This window comes from Ambystoma mexicanum, chromosome 7q (genome assembly GCF_040938575.1).
Source record: "Ambystoma mexicanum isolate Mex_15411 chromosome 7q, UKY_AmexF1_1, whole genome shotgun sequence".
Lineage (NCBI taxonomy): Eukaryota > Metazoa > Chordata > Amphibia > Caudata > Ambystomatidae > Ambystoma > Ambystoma mexicanum.
The window spans coordinates 5,060,464-5,078,224 of NC_090941.1; the positions used below are offsets into that span (position 1 = coordinate 5,060,464).

At 44.4% G+C, this 17,761-nt stretch overlaps 1 protein-coding gene and 1 non-coding gene across 3 annotated transcripts in view; both read left to right on the plus strand.

The window, feature by feature from the left end:
- CRYBG3 (crystallin beta-gamma domain containing 3) overlaps window positions 1–17,761 on the plus strand; it is a 2,312,058-nt gene that overhangs the window by 641,064 nt on the left and 1,653,233 nt on the right. For both annotated transcript variants that reach the window (XM_069639009.1, XM_069639010.1), the window contains one exon: window positions 11,542–16,411. In XM_069639009.1, coding sequence (XP_069495110.1) covers window positions 11,542–16,411 — 4,870 coding nt within the window. The remainder of the gene's footprint in view (window positions 1–11,541; window positions 16,412–17,761) is intronic.
- On the plus strand, window positions 303–375 carry TRNAF-GAA (transfer RNA phenylalanine (anticodon GAA)). Its single transcript has one exon. It is a non-coding gene; the product is annotated as a tRNA-Phe (tRNA).

Sequence of the window (17,761 nt, forward strand, 5' to 3'; positions counted from 1 at the left end):
TTTTCTAAAAATAGAGTGCAATCAAAAGCGAATCAGCAAAAAATGGCAGACGAAAGGGCCAAAAAAGCGCAAGAATCCAGCGCATGGGCAGGGCACAATTAACGCTTCATGTGCCACAAGCACGGGAAGCAAGCAAAAGCACGGCAGGCGACTCGGCACACGAAGATTTTTGCGTGCCAACACATTATTCGAAGGAGAGGAGAAGAAATTAACAGTTCGGAGGCAAAAAATCAGAGCAAAGTCTGAGGCAAGTCGCACAGGATGACAGAAGAAAGGGCAGGAAGAGAACATGTTTTCAGTCAGCCGAAATAGCTCAGGTGGGAGAGCGTTAGACTGAAGATCTAAAGGTCCCTGGTTCGATCCAGGGTTTCGGCAGGGGATACTTTTGCGAATGGGCCAAGAAAATTGAGAAAGAACATGGAGCACAAGGGGTGCGTGATGTAATGAATAAGGACGAAAAGGCAAGGGCAATGTCGCCTTTGCTGCTAGAGGAGTCCAACAGCAGCGAAGAGGAAGATGGAATACCACAAGGCCAAAGGAGGTCGGGAGAAGACCCAAGAGGGGCACAGGAGCAGCCGGAGGCGCCGTTGAGGAGGCAAAGGAAAGGTATTGTGAAAAGGGATAACAGAGTTGGGGAAAAAATTGTAAAAAGGTTAAAGGCATACAGCACGGCTCAGGGTAAGTCGCCCAGAACCTTGGAGCATGGAGCACAATGGGTGCTCGATGTAATGAATAAGGATGAAAAGGCAAGGGCAAGGTCGCGTTTGCTGCTAGAGGAGTCCAGCAGCAGCGAAGAGGAAGATGGAATGCCACAAGGCCAAAGGAAGTCGAGAGAAGACCCAAGAGGGGCGCAGGAGCAGCCGGAGGCGCTGTTAAGGAAGCAAAGGAAAGGTACGGTGAAAAGGGATAACAGAGTTGGGGGGGAAAAATGGAAAAAAGGTTAAAGGCATGCAGCACGGCTCAGGGTAAGTCGCCCAGAACCCGTGGAGGGAAGGATAAGAAGCGCAAGAGGCACAGGGAAAAGCAAGTGTTAACGTCTTCAGAGACGAAAGTAGTGAAGGTAAAAAGGGGGGCCGTTTAAAGGCATGAGTGAATAGGAAGGGAGTAGTGAGCAATAACGAACAGAGAAGGGCAAGGGTAGGAAGTGGTTTGCCAGGGTCTATTCCCCAGGGAACGACCACCAGCTTACCGGTGACACCGGGAGGGGTCACTACTGTAGCAATACAAGGGGCAGAAGCAGTAACGACGAAATATGGCAGGCCCCTCAGTCGGTAAGGACACCCAAGGCCGGTCCATGAAGACGCAAGCAGGGTATATTGACGAGAAAGTGAAGGAGAAAACATGGAGAAAAGAATGCACTGATATTTTTTCATTAATGAATTGTCAAAAGAGAGGTCAAAACGTATCAGTAGAGGACATGAGGAGGATGAGAAGGGTTTATTAAAAAGGGCACCAGTAGCAAGGACTTTTCTATAATAGGATGGTGGCTTTCCAAAGATTGTCCATGGTTAGTTTACAGAAATACCCAGTAGACGGGGTGGCATTTGTAACATACCAACAGAGAGGCTTAAAGGTCTACAAAGCAGTTGGGGGGGATGAATGGTTAGAATATGACCATGAATATAGGAAAGAGAGGGTTTGCTTCCCAGATATAGGGTGGGACGAAGGAAAATTCAACCTGTACATATTCAATGTTTTAAAATGGGACACCAGGGGGCAGAGTGCGGGAAGATATCATAGAAGGTAATATTGGCAAAACGATTACGGAAGTGATTAATAAAATAGCAGTAGAGACGAGAACAAGTACGGCAAAGCAAGGGATCAGGAGATGAGAGCAGGCAGTACAGTTTACAGAGTATTTGGCAGAACAACAGACTACCAACAGCCCAAGGGTGTGGACGGTGGCAGCACAATGTCGAATTTTCAAGAATGGGATACCAGGCGACTGGGGAAAGGAATGCAAACCCAACCACGGATGCGAGAATTGTAGGGGAGATCGTAGTACTGCAAAGTGCATCAGGCCAACGACGCCACCCACAGGGGTAATGAAAAACTGAGCTAGGAGAGGAGATGAGTAGGGGGCCAAGGAGCAGGGGGGCAGGAAAATCAGGTAGGAGGTAGAACTGGGGAGAACAGGGGGCACCTACAAATCCCAGCCGTTGAACGAATAGACATGTTCAAACGGGTTTAATGGATTAAAAGAGAAAGGAGACCACAGGGTCCACGGGTCAGGAGGGCAACAGGCATAATGGGAAAATAACGATAGAAGCAAAGACAGGTACAACATCAGGATACGATAATAACGACAAGGAATCATTTAAGGTCAGGGGAACAGAACCTGTGGGGCAGTCAATAGGGAACACAGAGAGGACGGCAGAGTAGCAAAGTAACAGACCACCAACGGTGCAAAAGGGGTGGCAGGGGAGATAGCGGGAAAGCATAGCAGGGAGCATGGAGCATAAGAAGAAGGGCAGGAAAGGGGAAATGCCAAAGTGTCCATTAAGCTTACACGAATAAGCATCGGAAAAAGGAGAATATGGCCGCAGAGATGGCAGGAAAATAACGCCCACACCGGGAAAGGTATGGGTTCCACGAATAAAGCTCCGGAAATAACGAAAAGGTTAGCCACAAGGTTGACTGGAAAAGGAAAAGATGGCCACAGGTATGGCAGGAAAATAACGCCCATGCTGGGAAAGGCATGGGTCCCCCGAAGAAACATCAGAAATAATGAAAAAGGTTAGCCACAAGGCCGACTGGAAAAGGAAAATATGGCCAAGTGTATGGCAGGAAATTAACGCCCACACCCGAAAAGGCATGGGTGCCACGGGAGTAGAAGCGAAAATAGCAACAAAAAGGTCCGAGAAATAGGTAAAACCAAAGGAACCAGGGCGAGTCAAAGAGAATCAGGACAGGAACGTACAGAAACCGGGTAAGCAGTACAAAAGCATGTGAATAAGGTGATAGCAGAAACAGGACAAGACATAGGTGAAATTACAATTGCCAACCGGTGCGATTTCGGTTGAAAAAGCATTTTCCCAGGGTAAAAGGAAAAGATGGGCAGCAGCACATTTGTCTGCGGTAGCATATACCACAAAGGTGGCCGGGGTGACGGACCCGACAAATAGCACACGGATGAAAAAAGGCAATGACGGGTTGGGCGAGATTGCAAAAGCAGGGTGGGATGCAGCGGAGTTTGAGACCCACCCGTTCTGAACAGGGGCAGCCACTTCAGCACGGGCAGGAGGCCTGGGAGCGAAAGGCGCAAAGAAGGTTGGGGGGGTTGAGGTAATCCACCTTGGGGGTAGTGACCTGGCCAAAACAAATAGGGGCGAATTGATGCGCAACATGTGCGAGTCATCAAGGGCTATAGCTCATTGCTGGTGGGAAACCGACATTTCTGAGATATTTACACGCAGAGTCTGGTACGGGGCGCGCAGGAGGCATGCCATTGAAACTACAAGGAAAAAGCTAAACAGGGCAGTGGAAAGTTATTGTAGGAGTACAGGGCCCCAGTTTATAAAGCATGGCTTATCACAGAACATTCCGGAGAGGCCCCACCAAGACGGCATAAACCTATCCAGCAAAGGGATGGGACATTTTTCAGATAATATTTTTAGAGCCTTAGCAGCGCGAGGATGCAGTTAGGAGCGCGTTTTTGTGGGGACCTGAGCGGCCGAGGCGGCACCCACTCAGGTGTGGCGGCACGTGTCCAGGAACGGATGCCCCAGGGTAACTAGGACGAGCCGAGGAGAAGGCTGGGCATCCACAACCCCTGGACACAAAGTGCCCAAAAAGCGAGTTGGTGTTATCCTGTGTTTGTTATGATTATTTGGTGTTATTTTCTGTAGAAAATAAATAAGCCTACGGCCTATAATTTTTCCACAAGCAAAAACCTGTCTGTACTATTCTTTCGGGGGAATAGGGTAATAGGAATAAGAGCGACGGGGTGCCCACACTACTCAGCCTATGCCCCAGGCCCCGTGCAGTACAAAGTACGGCACGATGGAGGGCCTGGGGGGTTAGGCGCAGGGTGGGGGAAACAGAACGGTGCGAAATACAAGGGGAGGGGCAGCCAAGCGGCGCCCCCACCCTCAGCGTTGCTAGGGAAACCCCACACGATGGGGGAAAGGTGTGAGGAAAGCAACAGGGGGGCAGGAGGAAGTCCGGCCCCCCCAGAGGGAGAACAAAGGGCCAGGGGGGTATAAGTACCCCAAGCAAATGCAGGATAGGCACAACCAGGCAAGGAGCTCACCTCACTCGGGTAAGCTCCCAGGGCCTGGAAAAGGGGGAGAAGGAAACGTTTTGCCACCCAACCCACCCAGCAAAAAAAAAAAAAAAAAAAAAAAGACAAGGAAAGGAGACAGAACAAGGAACAGGAACGCCAAGTACTTTCTTCGGTACACGGTAGTAGAAAGTCGTAGGCGGCGGCACGTGTCCAGGAACGGATGCCCCAGGGTAACTAAGACGAGCCGAGGAGAAGGCTGGGCATCCACATCCCCTGGACACGAAGTGCCCAAAAAGCGAGTTGGTGTTATCCTGTGTTTGTTATGATTATTTGGTGTTATTTTCTGTAGAAAATAAATAAGCCTACGGCCTATAATTTTTCCACAAGCAAAAACCTGTCTGTACTATTCTTTCGGGGGAATAGGGTAATAGGAATAAGAGCGACGGGGTGCCCACACTACTCAGCCTATGGCCACCTTTACGGGCCTCATTACACCGCTGTCTGGGCCTGTCAGGGCTAGGAAGACCTCTAATTTATCTGCTTACCAAGGTATGTGCCTTTTTCATCACCCGTGCATCAGCTACTCCGCCATATGTTCTATTACTGAAAAAAGAACTGACTAGACCGAACTAGCGTTTGCGAAACCGTACTTTTGACTCCTACATCCATCGTATCCACCGCTGATGTAGCCCCCAACCGCTGGGTGCAGCTTTACCAGCATGTGACTCGCATTATTGCACCTATATCACCTCGCTATGCCCTGGCTACACCACCGTCCTTCGCTGGTCCCAGCGGATAGGGCTCATCTTACTTTCCTAGTTAGAGAACCTAGCATAATGTCCTGCAGCTATTCGTATCCTTCATTTATATGTTCGTTATTTTGGATCAGTTAACTCCCTATACTGCTTGTTGCATTCTGCATGCCACCGTGCCTAATTTGACCCCACTAGAGGGTTACGTCTTCAAAGCCTTTACCTGCATTCTTATGTTCGAGCCATGCTCATCACTGCAACTGCTTGAATAACCTTCTGTTGTATCTCTATTAGCACTTACTTCCTAACTAATAACGTAATGCCTATTTGCACACCTGATGTAGCCCCCTGCACCATGAGGTGAGGCTTTACCAGAATGTGCACCCACTCAAATGGTGTTTTTCTATGCCTACCTGCACACCTGATGTAGCCCCTGCACCATAAGGAGAGGCATTCTGGAGCGTGCATTCAAGATCTACCCCTTTTGTTGTAACCTTTTATGCTTGGTCCGGCTCATTGTGGACTGTTACCGCACTTACTGTAACTAGCGCCTAGATGCCTCAGGGCTTTGTGCGCTGCTATAAAAAATATATAAATAAACTCCACTAGCTGTGTATTCTCCCATCTGTGGTTGCTGATGACTCAGAGTTCATTAATCATAAATTGCATGTCTACCCCACCTAGAACAGTGGCTTGTGACCAGTGGCGTAACACAAAATGTGGGGGCCCCCCTGCGAGCCATGCTGAGGGGGCCCCCCAACTCGGCAACAAATCATGGGTTGCGCCACACTCTGGGCCGGCCTAGACTGTCACGCTTGCACAATACGCATGAACGTGCTGCTGAAGGGGTATGCCGCACACTGCACTAGGAAAAAGATATGAATATGTGTTTTAATGCAATATACAGCACACTTTCTGAGATAAATTGGCTATAAAGCCAGAGTGTTTGCAATTGTTTTGTAGGGTAACACAATCCAATACATGCAAGTCACCAACAGTGCACAGGAACATTAATGCTTTCAACTGGCTGCACAATGTAGACCAGTGTAAACACGTAATAACATCATAGTACAGAATTCCAGGCCACATTTAGACATACCTAGACTGTTTTCAGCAAAATGCCAGTCAAAGCAATAACACCCATCAAGAAGAGAGCACACAATAAAGCATGTGTCTCCATGGCCTCGAACAACACGGCCAAACTCTTTAAAATCTGCAAGGAACTGGTCAATCCTGTTGTGGTCTATACCTCTTCTGTTCCCTCCCATGCCCTCTGTACAGCTTTGGCCTCTCATTTCTCTGCTAAATCTCAGGACATCCTGTCCTCTATGTCCTCTTCCTCTCTCGGCCCATTTTGGCCATCTCTTCTCTCCTCCTCCTTTTTCCTCTTTCTCTCTGACAACACCTGACGAGGTTTCTAGACAAGTCCGATCTATGAAAGTGTCGTCCAAACAGGTGCTCTGCTGCTCCTCCAGAACCATCAAAGCCCATATTGACACCCTCGCTCCAGCCTTGGCCGATTTCTGTAATCACTCTTTCGCCACTGCAATGTTCCCCTCTCCCTTTGAGCACTCCCTTGTGCACCCACTCCTCAAGAAGCAGTCTGCTGATCCTACCTGCTGGAAAACTATCGCTCAATCTCCACCTTTCCTGAGCAAACTCTTGGAAAAGCTTGCCATCTCCCAGCTGAATCTGTTGGTTGTCTCCATGACCATCAGTCTGGCTTCAGAGCTGCCAGAGGCATGGAAACTGCTCTCCTTAACACCTGTGCTGCTCTCTAACCTTGATTCCAGCATTCCTTCTATTCTCATCCTTCATCTTTCCTCTGCTTTCGACAGGGTCAACATCACCATCCTGATCAATCGACTCTGTGAGAACCTGGGCATCACAGATCAGACCCTAGAGTGATTGACCTACTTCCACTTGGACCGCCACTCCGCTCCCAGGTCGATCGTGGTCCCATTCTCTCCGCCACCTCTCTCTACCTGTGGCATTCCCCAGGGCTCTATCCTCTCACGCTGGTTTTTCAACCTCTACTTGGCCACTTTGGCCTCCCTGATCTCTACCTTATCCTCTAACTTTCAGTGTTGTGCGGATGACTCAGCTTTCCTTCAGGCTCCCCTCATCCTCCTCTCCTTTCTTGCTTATTCCTGACTGTCTATCCACGATTCAGGATTGGTGCGCCTCCAACAATCTCTGCCTTAATGCCAGTAAGACAGAGATCCTTCTCATTGGGACCCTTGCCACTGTGTTTCCTCTCTCACTATAGCAGACCACCTTGGGCCCTCTTCCTTTGCCTTCCTGCGAGGCGAAAAACCTTGGTGTCATCTTCAACGCCACACTCTCTTTCTCTCCTAACATCTCGGACATCACCAAGAAGTCCCACTACCAGCTGCTCCTCCTCAAAGGGACTCTTCCCTTTCTCACTCTCCACCAGAAGCTCACTGTCTCTAAGATGGACTACTGCAACAACCACTTTCTGAATCTGTCTTCCTCTAGTCTCCTTCATCTGCAAATAATCCAGAACAGGACTGCAAGACTTAGCCTTGGCCTCAAGCCCTGGGATTGTATTTCTCCAGCCCTGAAATCTCTCCACTGGCTGCAAGGATCAAGTTCAAGAACCTTTGAATTGCCCACAAGGCTTTCTGGGGCCAGTGCCAACACTAAATCCAATGCTCTCTTCCAAAATACCTTCTTTCTCTAACCCTTCACTCAGCTACCTCCAACTCTCTAAGGCTTAGACATTTCTCCAGGCAGAGAGTGGGGGTAGACCTCTCTCCTCTGCTGGTGCCTCCAACTGGAATGGCCTCCCTGCCCCTCTCAAACTTGAGGCGGACAACCTGAAGTTTCGGAAGCAGCTAAAAGCTTTCCTCTTCTCTGCTGCTTTCGCTCTCTCTCCCCCCCTGCTGACCTACCTGACCTACATGTCTGCTGTACTGACTGGCTGCTCGGCTACCCTCAGAGTCTCCCTGAGTCCAGGCTCTTTCTTGATTGGTCACCCTTGCACTGCCTCCGGGCCTACCATGCACTTAGGGGCTGTAACTGTAACCCTGCAGTCCATTGTTCTCCTTGCACAACCAATAGCTGCTCTGCCCTGGCTGCACTTACTGAGAGCATTGCTGCCCTGTTTTCCCCTCCCCTCTCACTTGCTTTTCCCTGCTCCCTTTTCCCTTGCACTTCTCGTTCTCACAATGACACAAGGCCTAGTGAGATCGTTTGTCTTGTCCTCCCTCTATCATCCCTCCCTTGTGTACACTTGTGTACAGGCGCATTATAAATGCCTTGAATCACATCATATCATTTTATCACAGATGCCCAGAAAAATATACAATGCCGCAGTAAGAAATGGCTAGACTGGCAGCACCCAAATGCCAATCTAGCCAGGTAATTAAAGTTAGCAGGACTACTTTATCAGAAATGTCCAGTTAAAAGAAAGTCATACCAAACTGAGGAATGACTAGACTGGCTAAATCAAAATGCCTCTCTAGCCACTAATACCACATATCATGCCTGCTTAGCCTGGACATGGACAACCATTATGATTTATCACACAATCCTGCCCCCCCACACATCCACTCTCCCTAAAACCCACCACCCCAACCTCCACAATCAGCTCCTTGGCCCAGAATTACCTCTGCGTCCCTCTTCCTTGTCCCAGAGCTTTCGTATGAGGCTCCTTGCCTCATAGGTAAGTACTGGGATGAGGAACAGTGGGACTAGGAGTGATGAAGATTACAGGTAGCTAAATCAGGCATTACCTCCATGTACCTCTACCTCTTCCCAGTACTTTTGTATGAGGCAGAGTGCCTCAAACACACGTACTGCCTCGTATATAAGTACTGGGACAAGGAAGAATAGGGCTAGGAGTAAGCAAGGCATTAAACACAAGTAGTAGCGCAACACCATTGAGTTGACTGGGCTTCAGCACTACCCCCCCCTGACATTTTGGGCTATATTGTCTCAACTTGGCTAACCTTTAGAGCAGTTGCCAGACCGAACAGGACACAGATTTTAAACGGCACCTGGTTTTTGCTGTTAACAAGAACCCAGCAATTACCAACGTAAAGCATTTCACTGTTAGTACCTGCATTCAAATTCCACATTGTTTAGGCGATTGAAATCGTGATGTGGGTTTAGTACTTGCATGCCAGGGGAGTGATTGGAAGGGTAGAGAGGGAACAGGAGACTTATAGGAGAGAGTTAACTGCTTGTAACATTGAATCTGCACTAGAATAGTCTCATTAAAATGCGTAAATAATTTGGATGCGCCCACACAAATAAGTTTCCCCCTACCCACCGCATGTGAAGTTAGTGCCTCTCCCAACATTTGAAGGGTTAGCCCCCCCGAAATGAAGGTTTTCTTGTGCCCCTGTACACAAGCACACACACCATTCACCTTATACACACCCAGTCATCCACACATTTAAGTGTGCACCCTTTCACCATACACTCACACAGGTAGCCACCTATACATTTATGTGTGCACCCTTTCACCATGCAGGCACACCCCCACAGCCACCCATACATTTAAGTGTGGACCCTTTCACCATACACACACAGGCAGCCGGCTATACATTTGAGTGTGCACCCTTTCACCATAGACTCATACACGCACACCTCATGGAGTTGAGGGGGGGCCCTATTACTTAAAAAAGAAATTGGGGCTCACTACGGGTCCAGCGGTATGGGTTGCCGCCAGACCCATAAAAAATGACTATGGCCTGACTTCCCTGTGCCACCGTGCTATTTCAAGTCCGGCGGCTGGGAAATCAGGTGCCGGTAATTTCGTTAAAACCCAGACTCCACGGGAATGGGGACACAGAAGCACCTGCACCATTGTTAACGGTGCCGGTGCTTCCGTGACAGGTCTGCCTACCGTGGCTGCTGTGCCTGGCAGGGTCAGACCTGTCGGGCACGGCAGCCCCACCAGGCAGACCTGTAATATGCCGGTCCGGAAACAGTTCCTGTAAGCTTACCAGCACCGTTGTTTCCGGACCGGCATGGTCAGAATGAGCCCAATTGTTTCTTTTTTAAGTCACTATAACTTCATTAAGAAATTATTTCAGTTAAGGACCGAACCATAATCAAAATAATTTCTTTATGATGGCTGAGTGGCTTCAAAAACAATTTATTTTTGAAGGCATAGGGTTCCCCACACCGCGGGCCCCCCCGCACCGCGGGGGCTGCGGGGGCCCCTGTTACGCCAGTGCTTGTGATATGTCCATTGTGTGACAAATTCTCTTCAGCGAGCACTGCTTTAACATTTCAGTTTGGGCCTGTCAGCCTACATTTTAAAATCCTCCTTCATTAAAGATGGTTTGACTCTGAAGTTTGGTTTAAATTGTTCACCTCCATCCTTTATAAGGGGTAATTGTTCTACAGAATGTTCACGTTTTTTTTGTACTGTTGTCCCACAGATGCTTGGCAGTACTAAAGGGCAGTTGGGTGCCCCTTTCTTCTGTTAAGGCTATATGCCTATCCTCTACTCAAATTGCATACGTATCCATTGCTCTTTTTATTGTTTTAACTTTTAACAATTTCATACGTATTATATTTTTTTAAATCTCATAGATGTAGCTAACGTGGAGTTTATAAACCTCACCACTAGGCATTCCTTTCCCGCATGATAATACATCCCTGCATTCACAATCCACCTGTTTATTATGTATATTTAGCCTCTTCCACATTTCTCTTATGTTAGTATGTTTTCATTCTGTGCGAAGTGATGGAACCAGCGCGTAACATAAGTGCAGCTTTGTCAAGCTTAAGTTTACCCATCTTTATTCGCCATACAAGAAACGGTCTCCTTGTCAAGTCATCCTTTTTTTATTGTTCAATCTGAAGAGTGGATTGCCTGTTCTGCTTCTTGCATTGTTCATATAAGATATTCTATTCCTGTAAGGATGATGATGCCAATATATAAAAGCAGTTTTCTAAGATCCATTCTGTGTTTCAAACACTATAGAAATGAAATTGTCTGCTTGCCTTCAAGTTGGCTTCTGGTGAATATTTTCTCTGAAGAATGTGTTTTTGGCCTTCACCTAAATGCTCTTGCAAAATAAAGTGTGTGTTCGGATTAAGTTGGATTTTAGCACAAATCAACAATTCATCCAACAGCAGGCAAACAAACTGTTACGTAACTTACTATTGGCTGCAGTAGTAGCGTGAGATGTTCTTTTATTCTTCTGCAAATAGACCAAGTTACACCCATGTATAGTCTTTATAGATACTTTCTCAAGCATTGTTGGCTTTTCTTTACCTGAAAAGTGTAAACATGTACTTTTGTTAACTACAACGATCCGATGGTTGATTTAATTTACTAAATAAAAACTTTAATTATTTTTAAGTGCAATTTTGATCTGCACACAACCCCTTATCTGGCCAATGACTGGGTTCATTTAATTGCAAATTTAGTTCCTTGACACAGTATTTGCCGTAACAGATATGCTTTTTTTGGTTCTAACAATTGTCCATTGCACATGTATCCAGTCCTGTGTGTGACCCATGGTACATAAAACTTTATAAAATATTACATAACTTAAAACATTTCTTTTTATTTTGCAGAGTATTTCAACTTAAAGCAGATGCACCCGCTGTAACATACGCTACATACCGTGGATCCCGACAGATACGGAAGCTGCTTAAGAGACGAGCCAGTGTTGATTCTACAATCCCTGAAAGGGAAGACCACATTGAAAGCCAAAACACTTTTACTGTAACAGAAAGCGGAGAAATTCTAAAAATTGTCTCTACTGTGAGCAAAGATGAAGGACAACTGCCAAATGGAATTTCAATTGATGGGAACCAGTCTAAAGAAGCAGTCTTGCAATCAAAATTCCTCTCAAAGAACATTGTAGATCCCATCTCAAATGATAAGTCAAACAGTGCACCTAATTTAGCTAAAAAACGAAACTCTCTCTCGTATCATGAACAGGGTTCTGATATGGCACCGGTCAGTGGTGCAGTAGCCTCCTTGCAATCAGGAGATGACAGCAAACTATGCATCTTACCACACGGCGGCATTCTAAATAAAGGGGACAAGGAAGCCAGTTCAAGATGTGAAGCTGCCGTCCTCTCCAAGAGCGACTCCTCCATCAACACATCTGATACGATTTCAGAGTCTTCTGTAGCCAATATTCCACCAATGTCTGGGATTGTTACTCTTGAAAAAGGCATGAATTCTGAAGGTCACATTTCTAAAAATATAGCCAAATCGATCACACAGCAAGATTTGGAGATGCCATCTAATGCAAAAAAACATTTTTGTGATGAAGGATTGCTGTCTGACATTTCTCATAGCAAATCAACTGATGTTGAGATAAGGAATAAAGATGAATCGTCTCTATTGACTAATGGCACACTTGAGAATTCAGAAGGAGCAAGAGAACACACATCATTTAAACATGATCATTTATCTAAGGAATTTAGGAACTCTAGTGTATGCCTGCAAGAGCCTAAAGATAAAAATGCCTACCATTTTACTTCCACAAATAAATGCCTACAGTTGGCTATTCTCTTACCAATATTTGAGGAGACACCTCATTGCCTAACACACTCTCCTCAGTCAGCTATTGAGAATCCCCTTACCTCTCAGACATTCCATGAATCTGAAGATGTCCTTGAAGCCAATACATTGGCTTTAATCTGTACAGTAGAGAATGCAGTTGCTACCGATGAATCTGTTCCTGTCAGTGATTTAGGATACATCAATAGTGTGAAAACCTTACCGGAAGGTGGATTTGTCACTATGATTCATGGTTCATCACAAACCCAAGAGCTAAGTGATATCGGCCAAGATAAGTTATCATCTTCCACTTCAGCCACTATGATCCAACCATTTAATGTTCTAGAAAAGAGTATTTTTCCTCCACCTTTTGTAGATGATGATGATGCAGACAAAAATAAAGTTAATTGCATTCTTTGTGATGCAAGCACAGTGTTGAAAGCGTCTATGCTCCAAATTGAAACTGACACCTCAAAGTGTTCACTAAAAATTGATGATTGTGATGAAGGCCGTATTGAATGTGCAACCATTGCATCCCCGGATGGCAGTACAGCCAGCACAGATAATATTGAGCTTAGGTCTGCAACACTGAGCACTCTGAACAGCACAGTGGCAGGAATTACTGCTTCTGGTCTTGTATTTGATCAAGCAAGTGTTCCAAACACATTTCCAACTCTATTTGCCAGAAAAGGTGATATTTATCCACCAGTCATGGTATCCAGGGACACTATGCCCAACTTTCCTGAATCAACCAAAGAATCTGTTAATGCCATTTGGTCTGAGATAACTCCTAGTGTTGAAAGCAATAATAATAGTTCATCTGATATTTTAGTTGCTGTTTCTACAAATGCTTATAACATTTTGGGAAAAATTGAACCATCCACCCTGGAATCCATCAGTACTAGTACAGAGTCCCAATGCTTTCTCCCACTGCCTAACCTCCCTTCTGCTGTTAAACGTGACAGTAGCAATGTTGACTTGTGTTGGTCCACTCGTGGTGAGAATAGGAAACTGGCAAATGGAAGTATGGAAGATTTCAAAATATCCTATGGGCAGGATCAGAAGACTCCAGATTCCGGAAACATTGTTGTGGCTAAAATTTCCATGAAATCAGTGAATATAAATGAGGTTGAAATTTCACCTCCGGTCTTCCAGTCTGAAGTAGTCAAACTGTCTACACATTCTTCGAAAGCTTTTGAACCTGAATATATATGTTTACCTAATGGTACATCTTCTCCTCTTTTAGAACCTCCAGATACTGGTCAGGAATTGGTGTCTGCTCCTGCCTTTAAAAAGTGTAACATTGCAACAGTGGATGTTTATTCTCTGACCATTGAAAATGGAGATGAACAGCTTTGTACAGTTCATCCAGGATCCTTTGAATGTGAAAGCAACAGCACAGTTATTACTTTCAAGGAAGTGGATACCAGTGTCTTGGGGAAATCTGTGTCTATTGAGGACACTATTGAATCTATAGATGGTACTGATTTATCTACCAAAAAGTCTGAAAAAGGACATGCTGCCTTTCCTCCTGCTCTCAAATATGAAGGCTCTCAGGCAAACACAAATTACATTGTGATTGGAGGAGGAAATGGCATGTCAAACAATGTAGTACTTGAGAATGAAAAGCTTCTTGTACTTGGAACTGAAACGATTGAAGGCACTGCCATTGCTAAGGATTTACTTCCTTTTGAAATTGAAGATGGAAGATTGATCAAACAGTGCCGGCCTGCTGTTAAATCTATGGACATCTGCATACCTATTGTTTCTTCATGCTCTCTTCCATCAGAAGATAGCATGGTATCTGAAGTGCTACCTTTATGCGTTCCTTCCGAATTGACCAATAATGGCAATTATAATAATGTCCCAAATAATATTCAAACAAAGCATGAACTAATTGGCGAGTCTGGTGTTGCAACTGTTTTAGATTGTGAAATAAATCCTGGGTTTGCCACTTCAAAGCCCAAATTAAGCTACCTTTGTTCTGAGGAATTTAGTTTACAAGGAAAGGAGGAAGATAACATTGATACTTTATCAGATGTGCATGTTGACACACAAGATTTAAATCCTGAAATGCTAAATAAAGCTGAAACAATAGCCTCAGATGTTCTACGTTTATCATTGGATGAAATGAAGTCAACACAAAAAATGTTAAATCATGTCTGTGGCAATGAATTAAAAATAACAAACAACAACAAAATACATGAAATAAAGAGAGCACGATCTGAAGAAGACATGGATGAAGCATTTCGGATGCACATTGAGCACCTTAATGACAAGAATTCTGCGCATGTTTTGCCACTTACAGAAAAGGAATCAAGTAATCACATTGCCTGCAATGCTACAGAATTGATAGATGGATCACTGAGGGCTGACGGGTTATACACACAAGACTTACTGGCATTGAAAGCTGAACAAATAATTAATGAAGTGATGAGCTTTGTTAAACAAAAAATGTCATCTGGTGAGCTAGAACATTGTTTGGATAAGAACCACAACGAAACAATTGTCAACACTGCCAATTCTGTGTTCACTGAGAATATTACTTTTCCCAATGCAACAACACTAACAGCATGTGAAACATCATGGCACAGTCCAATTTGTGCCTCAATACCACTCCACTATTCACCTAAAGACTCTAATTGTACAGACTGCTCCTTGGCAACATTTGAATATAGTGTTGATATCAGTAAAGATAAGAAGATGGTGAACTCTATGGAAACTGCAGAAAATGAGTCGTCATCTGGGGAAAATGAACTTTTCAGCTTTGATGACTCTCTCTCTGTGGAATCAGATGCTGAACCTATAGGAGATGGTGCTAATAGAAATGTGGTTAAAGAAGAAATTGCTGAAGGAAAATTGAACCTCAGTAGCACTAGTATGGACTGTTGTGAACACAAGGTTTTAAAGACCATAAATCAAAATGAGAGGGTAAACCTGAGTAACTATGGAGAACAAAGATTGAACTCTGAAGAATTACCAGAAAACATCACCAAGAATTATATCTTGCAAAAAGAACATAAAAATGTGTCTTATCTTAGTGGAACAGAAAGAAACTGTGATAATTTGTCCAATCCTTTACATCATCAAATAAGCAAACAGATGTGCTCTCTGCCTGAAGATGGTTCAGAAGAGGAGGGCCTATTTATTCCAGAGGAAGGTAATAAAATATATACTCCTTATTCCCCAGATCTGGGCAAACATTTTGTCCAGCATGTTCCAAGGTGTGAAGAAAGTAATGATGCAGCTTCATACTACTATGAAGGCACTAATCTTATAAATGTGACACGTGATAGTAGTGGCACAGATTTATCTGAGACTGTACAAGCTAAGCCCTTTAGAGTATTTCCCTTTGCTTTGTCTCCAATATATGAGGATGATAGCTCCCAGGAAGAATTGCTTTCAAGTGATATCTCACCGGGTTACTCTAACAAAGGATCGCCCAAAGATTCCTCATCAGTCTTATCTCTCCTGCAGTCTGTTTCAGAACGCCTAAAATGCAATAATAGGCTGGACAAAGAGGAGGAGGATATGTACTTAGAAGATTCATCAGAAGCACAAGATGAAGACTCAACTTACCCCTTGGAGGAAGTGCACATTGTGGATGGCCTTGACAGTAGCTTGTCTTCAACAATACATTTGCGTTCTAAAGGACCTGCTTTGTACTCCACTTTGCAAACTGAAAAGCTCTTAAAAGAAACCCTTCCATCACTCTTACCAGAAGATCACAGTTATCTCCTCCCTAGAGTGGACACTGGTACTAGTTTAAAGTCTGCTACAAGAAGTGTGTATTATCAATATCTGCAGACTGCAAAAGATTATTCTTGTGAAAAAGGAACCAGAATGGGAAGCATACTTCATGACATATTAATGCCCAAACATCCACAACTTAAAGTAGATGATTCTACAAAGACAGAAATACCTCTGGTGGTAAGATATTGCTAATGAAAGTAAACAGACTAAATCTCTTTTCAAAGGTGAAGCGAGTTTACCAATGTATCTCCTTTTAAGTTTTTATTATAAATTGAGAGATTAGCAAAGGTAACCGTTATTAATATTGTATGCTAAACCAGAAGGAAAATATTGAGTTAATGTCATTACAGCAAGAATAGGCAGAACAATATATCAAGGTTGTGTATTCCCAGTCTCTGTAAATTGGAAGATATTTATTTGCGATTTGTATCACATCCATTGATATCAGGTTGCTTCATGAAATATACTACAGGCAGGGTGTGGAGCAGGATGATTAGAATTTGACTGGATCAGGAAGAAGGGTTTAAATCGGACAGTTTCAGAATAATAACCAGTAGTTACCTCCTGGAGCTAAGTGACTTGTATTCTCTGTTGTTATGGACATTTGAGTGCTCAAATGTTGGTTATAGGGTCACTGATTCTGTGTCCTTTTAATTGCTGAAGCAGCTTCAAATCGTTTCCTCTTTAGGTTTTTTTCTTGAATTTCAAGTGGTTCTCTGCCTTTTACAGGACTCTAAGAACATCTCCATTATTTCAGTTCTATGTTATTTTGCATTCTTCCTCTGTGGCAGAATATATATATTTTAGTAGGCATTCTGGCAGAGATCCATTTTTGAGGTGGATCTCGAGTTCCTTGTAGTATTGTATATTTTCTCATTCAAATGACTAGGTCCTTAGGTTCTCTGGTCAAAATGGCCCGGTGGGTGTTTCACAGTCTTGGTCGGCATCCCGTGTTTCAGGCAACGTTCCGTAATATTATACAAAACGATACATAGACAGCTATTGCCATAATCAAGACTGCCACAAGAACAACAGGCTCTCTTAGAAAAAGAAATCAGGGCTTTACTACCAAAGGACACAATTGAGAAAGTTCCTCTCACCTAGGCAAACAAGGGCATTTACTCCCTTTACTTCTTGGTACCAACGAAAAACAGAACAAAAAGTTCAGTAGTCGATTTAAGACCATCAAACACATAAGTAAAACCACACTATTTCAGAATGACAACACTACAAGAGGTCACTTATAGCCTGACAAAAGTAATATTCATTACCACACTAGACATGAAAGATTCATACTTTCATTTTTCAATATTCCCTGCACACAGAAAATACCTAATATTCAAGGTAGGGAAGTTTTACTACCAGTTCAAGGTACTACATTTGCAATAGCGTTGGCCTCGCATATATTCACAAAAGTGCTTACCCTGGTAATGGCACACCTATGCAGGCAAAACATCCCCCTCCTATCCTTATCTGGATAACTGGCTCGTAACAGTGGAGTCAGTCAATATACCTGTACACACACAG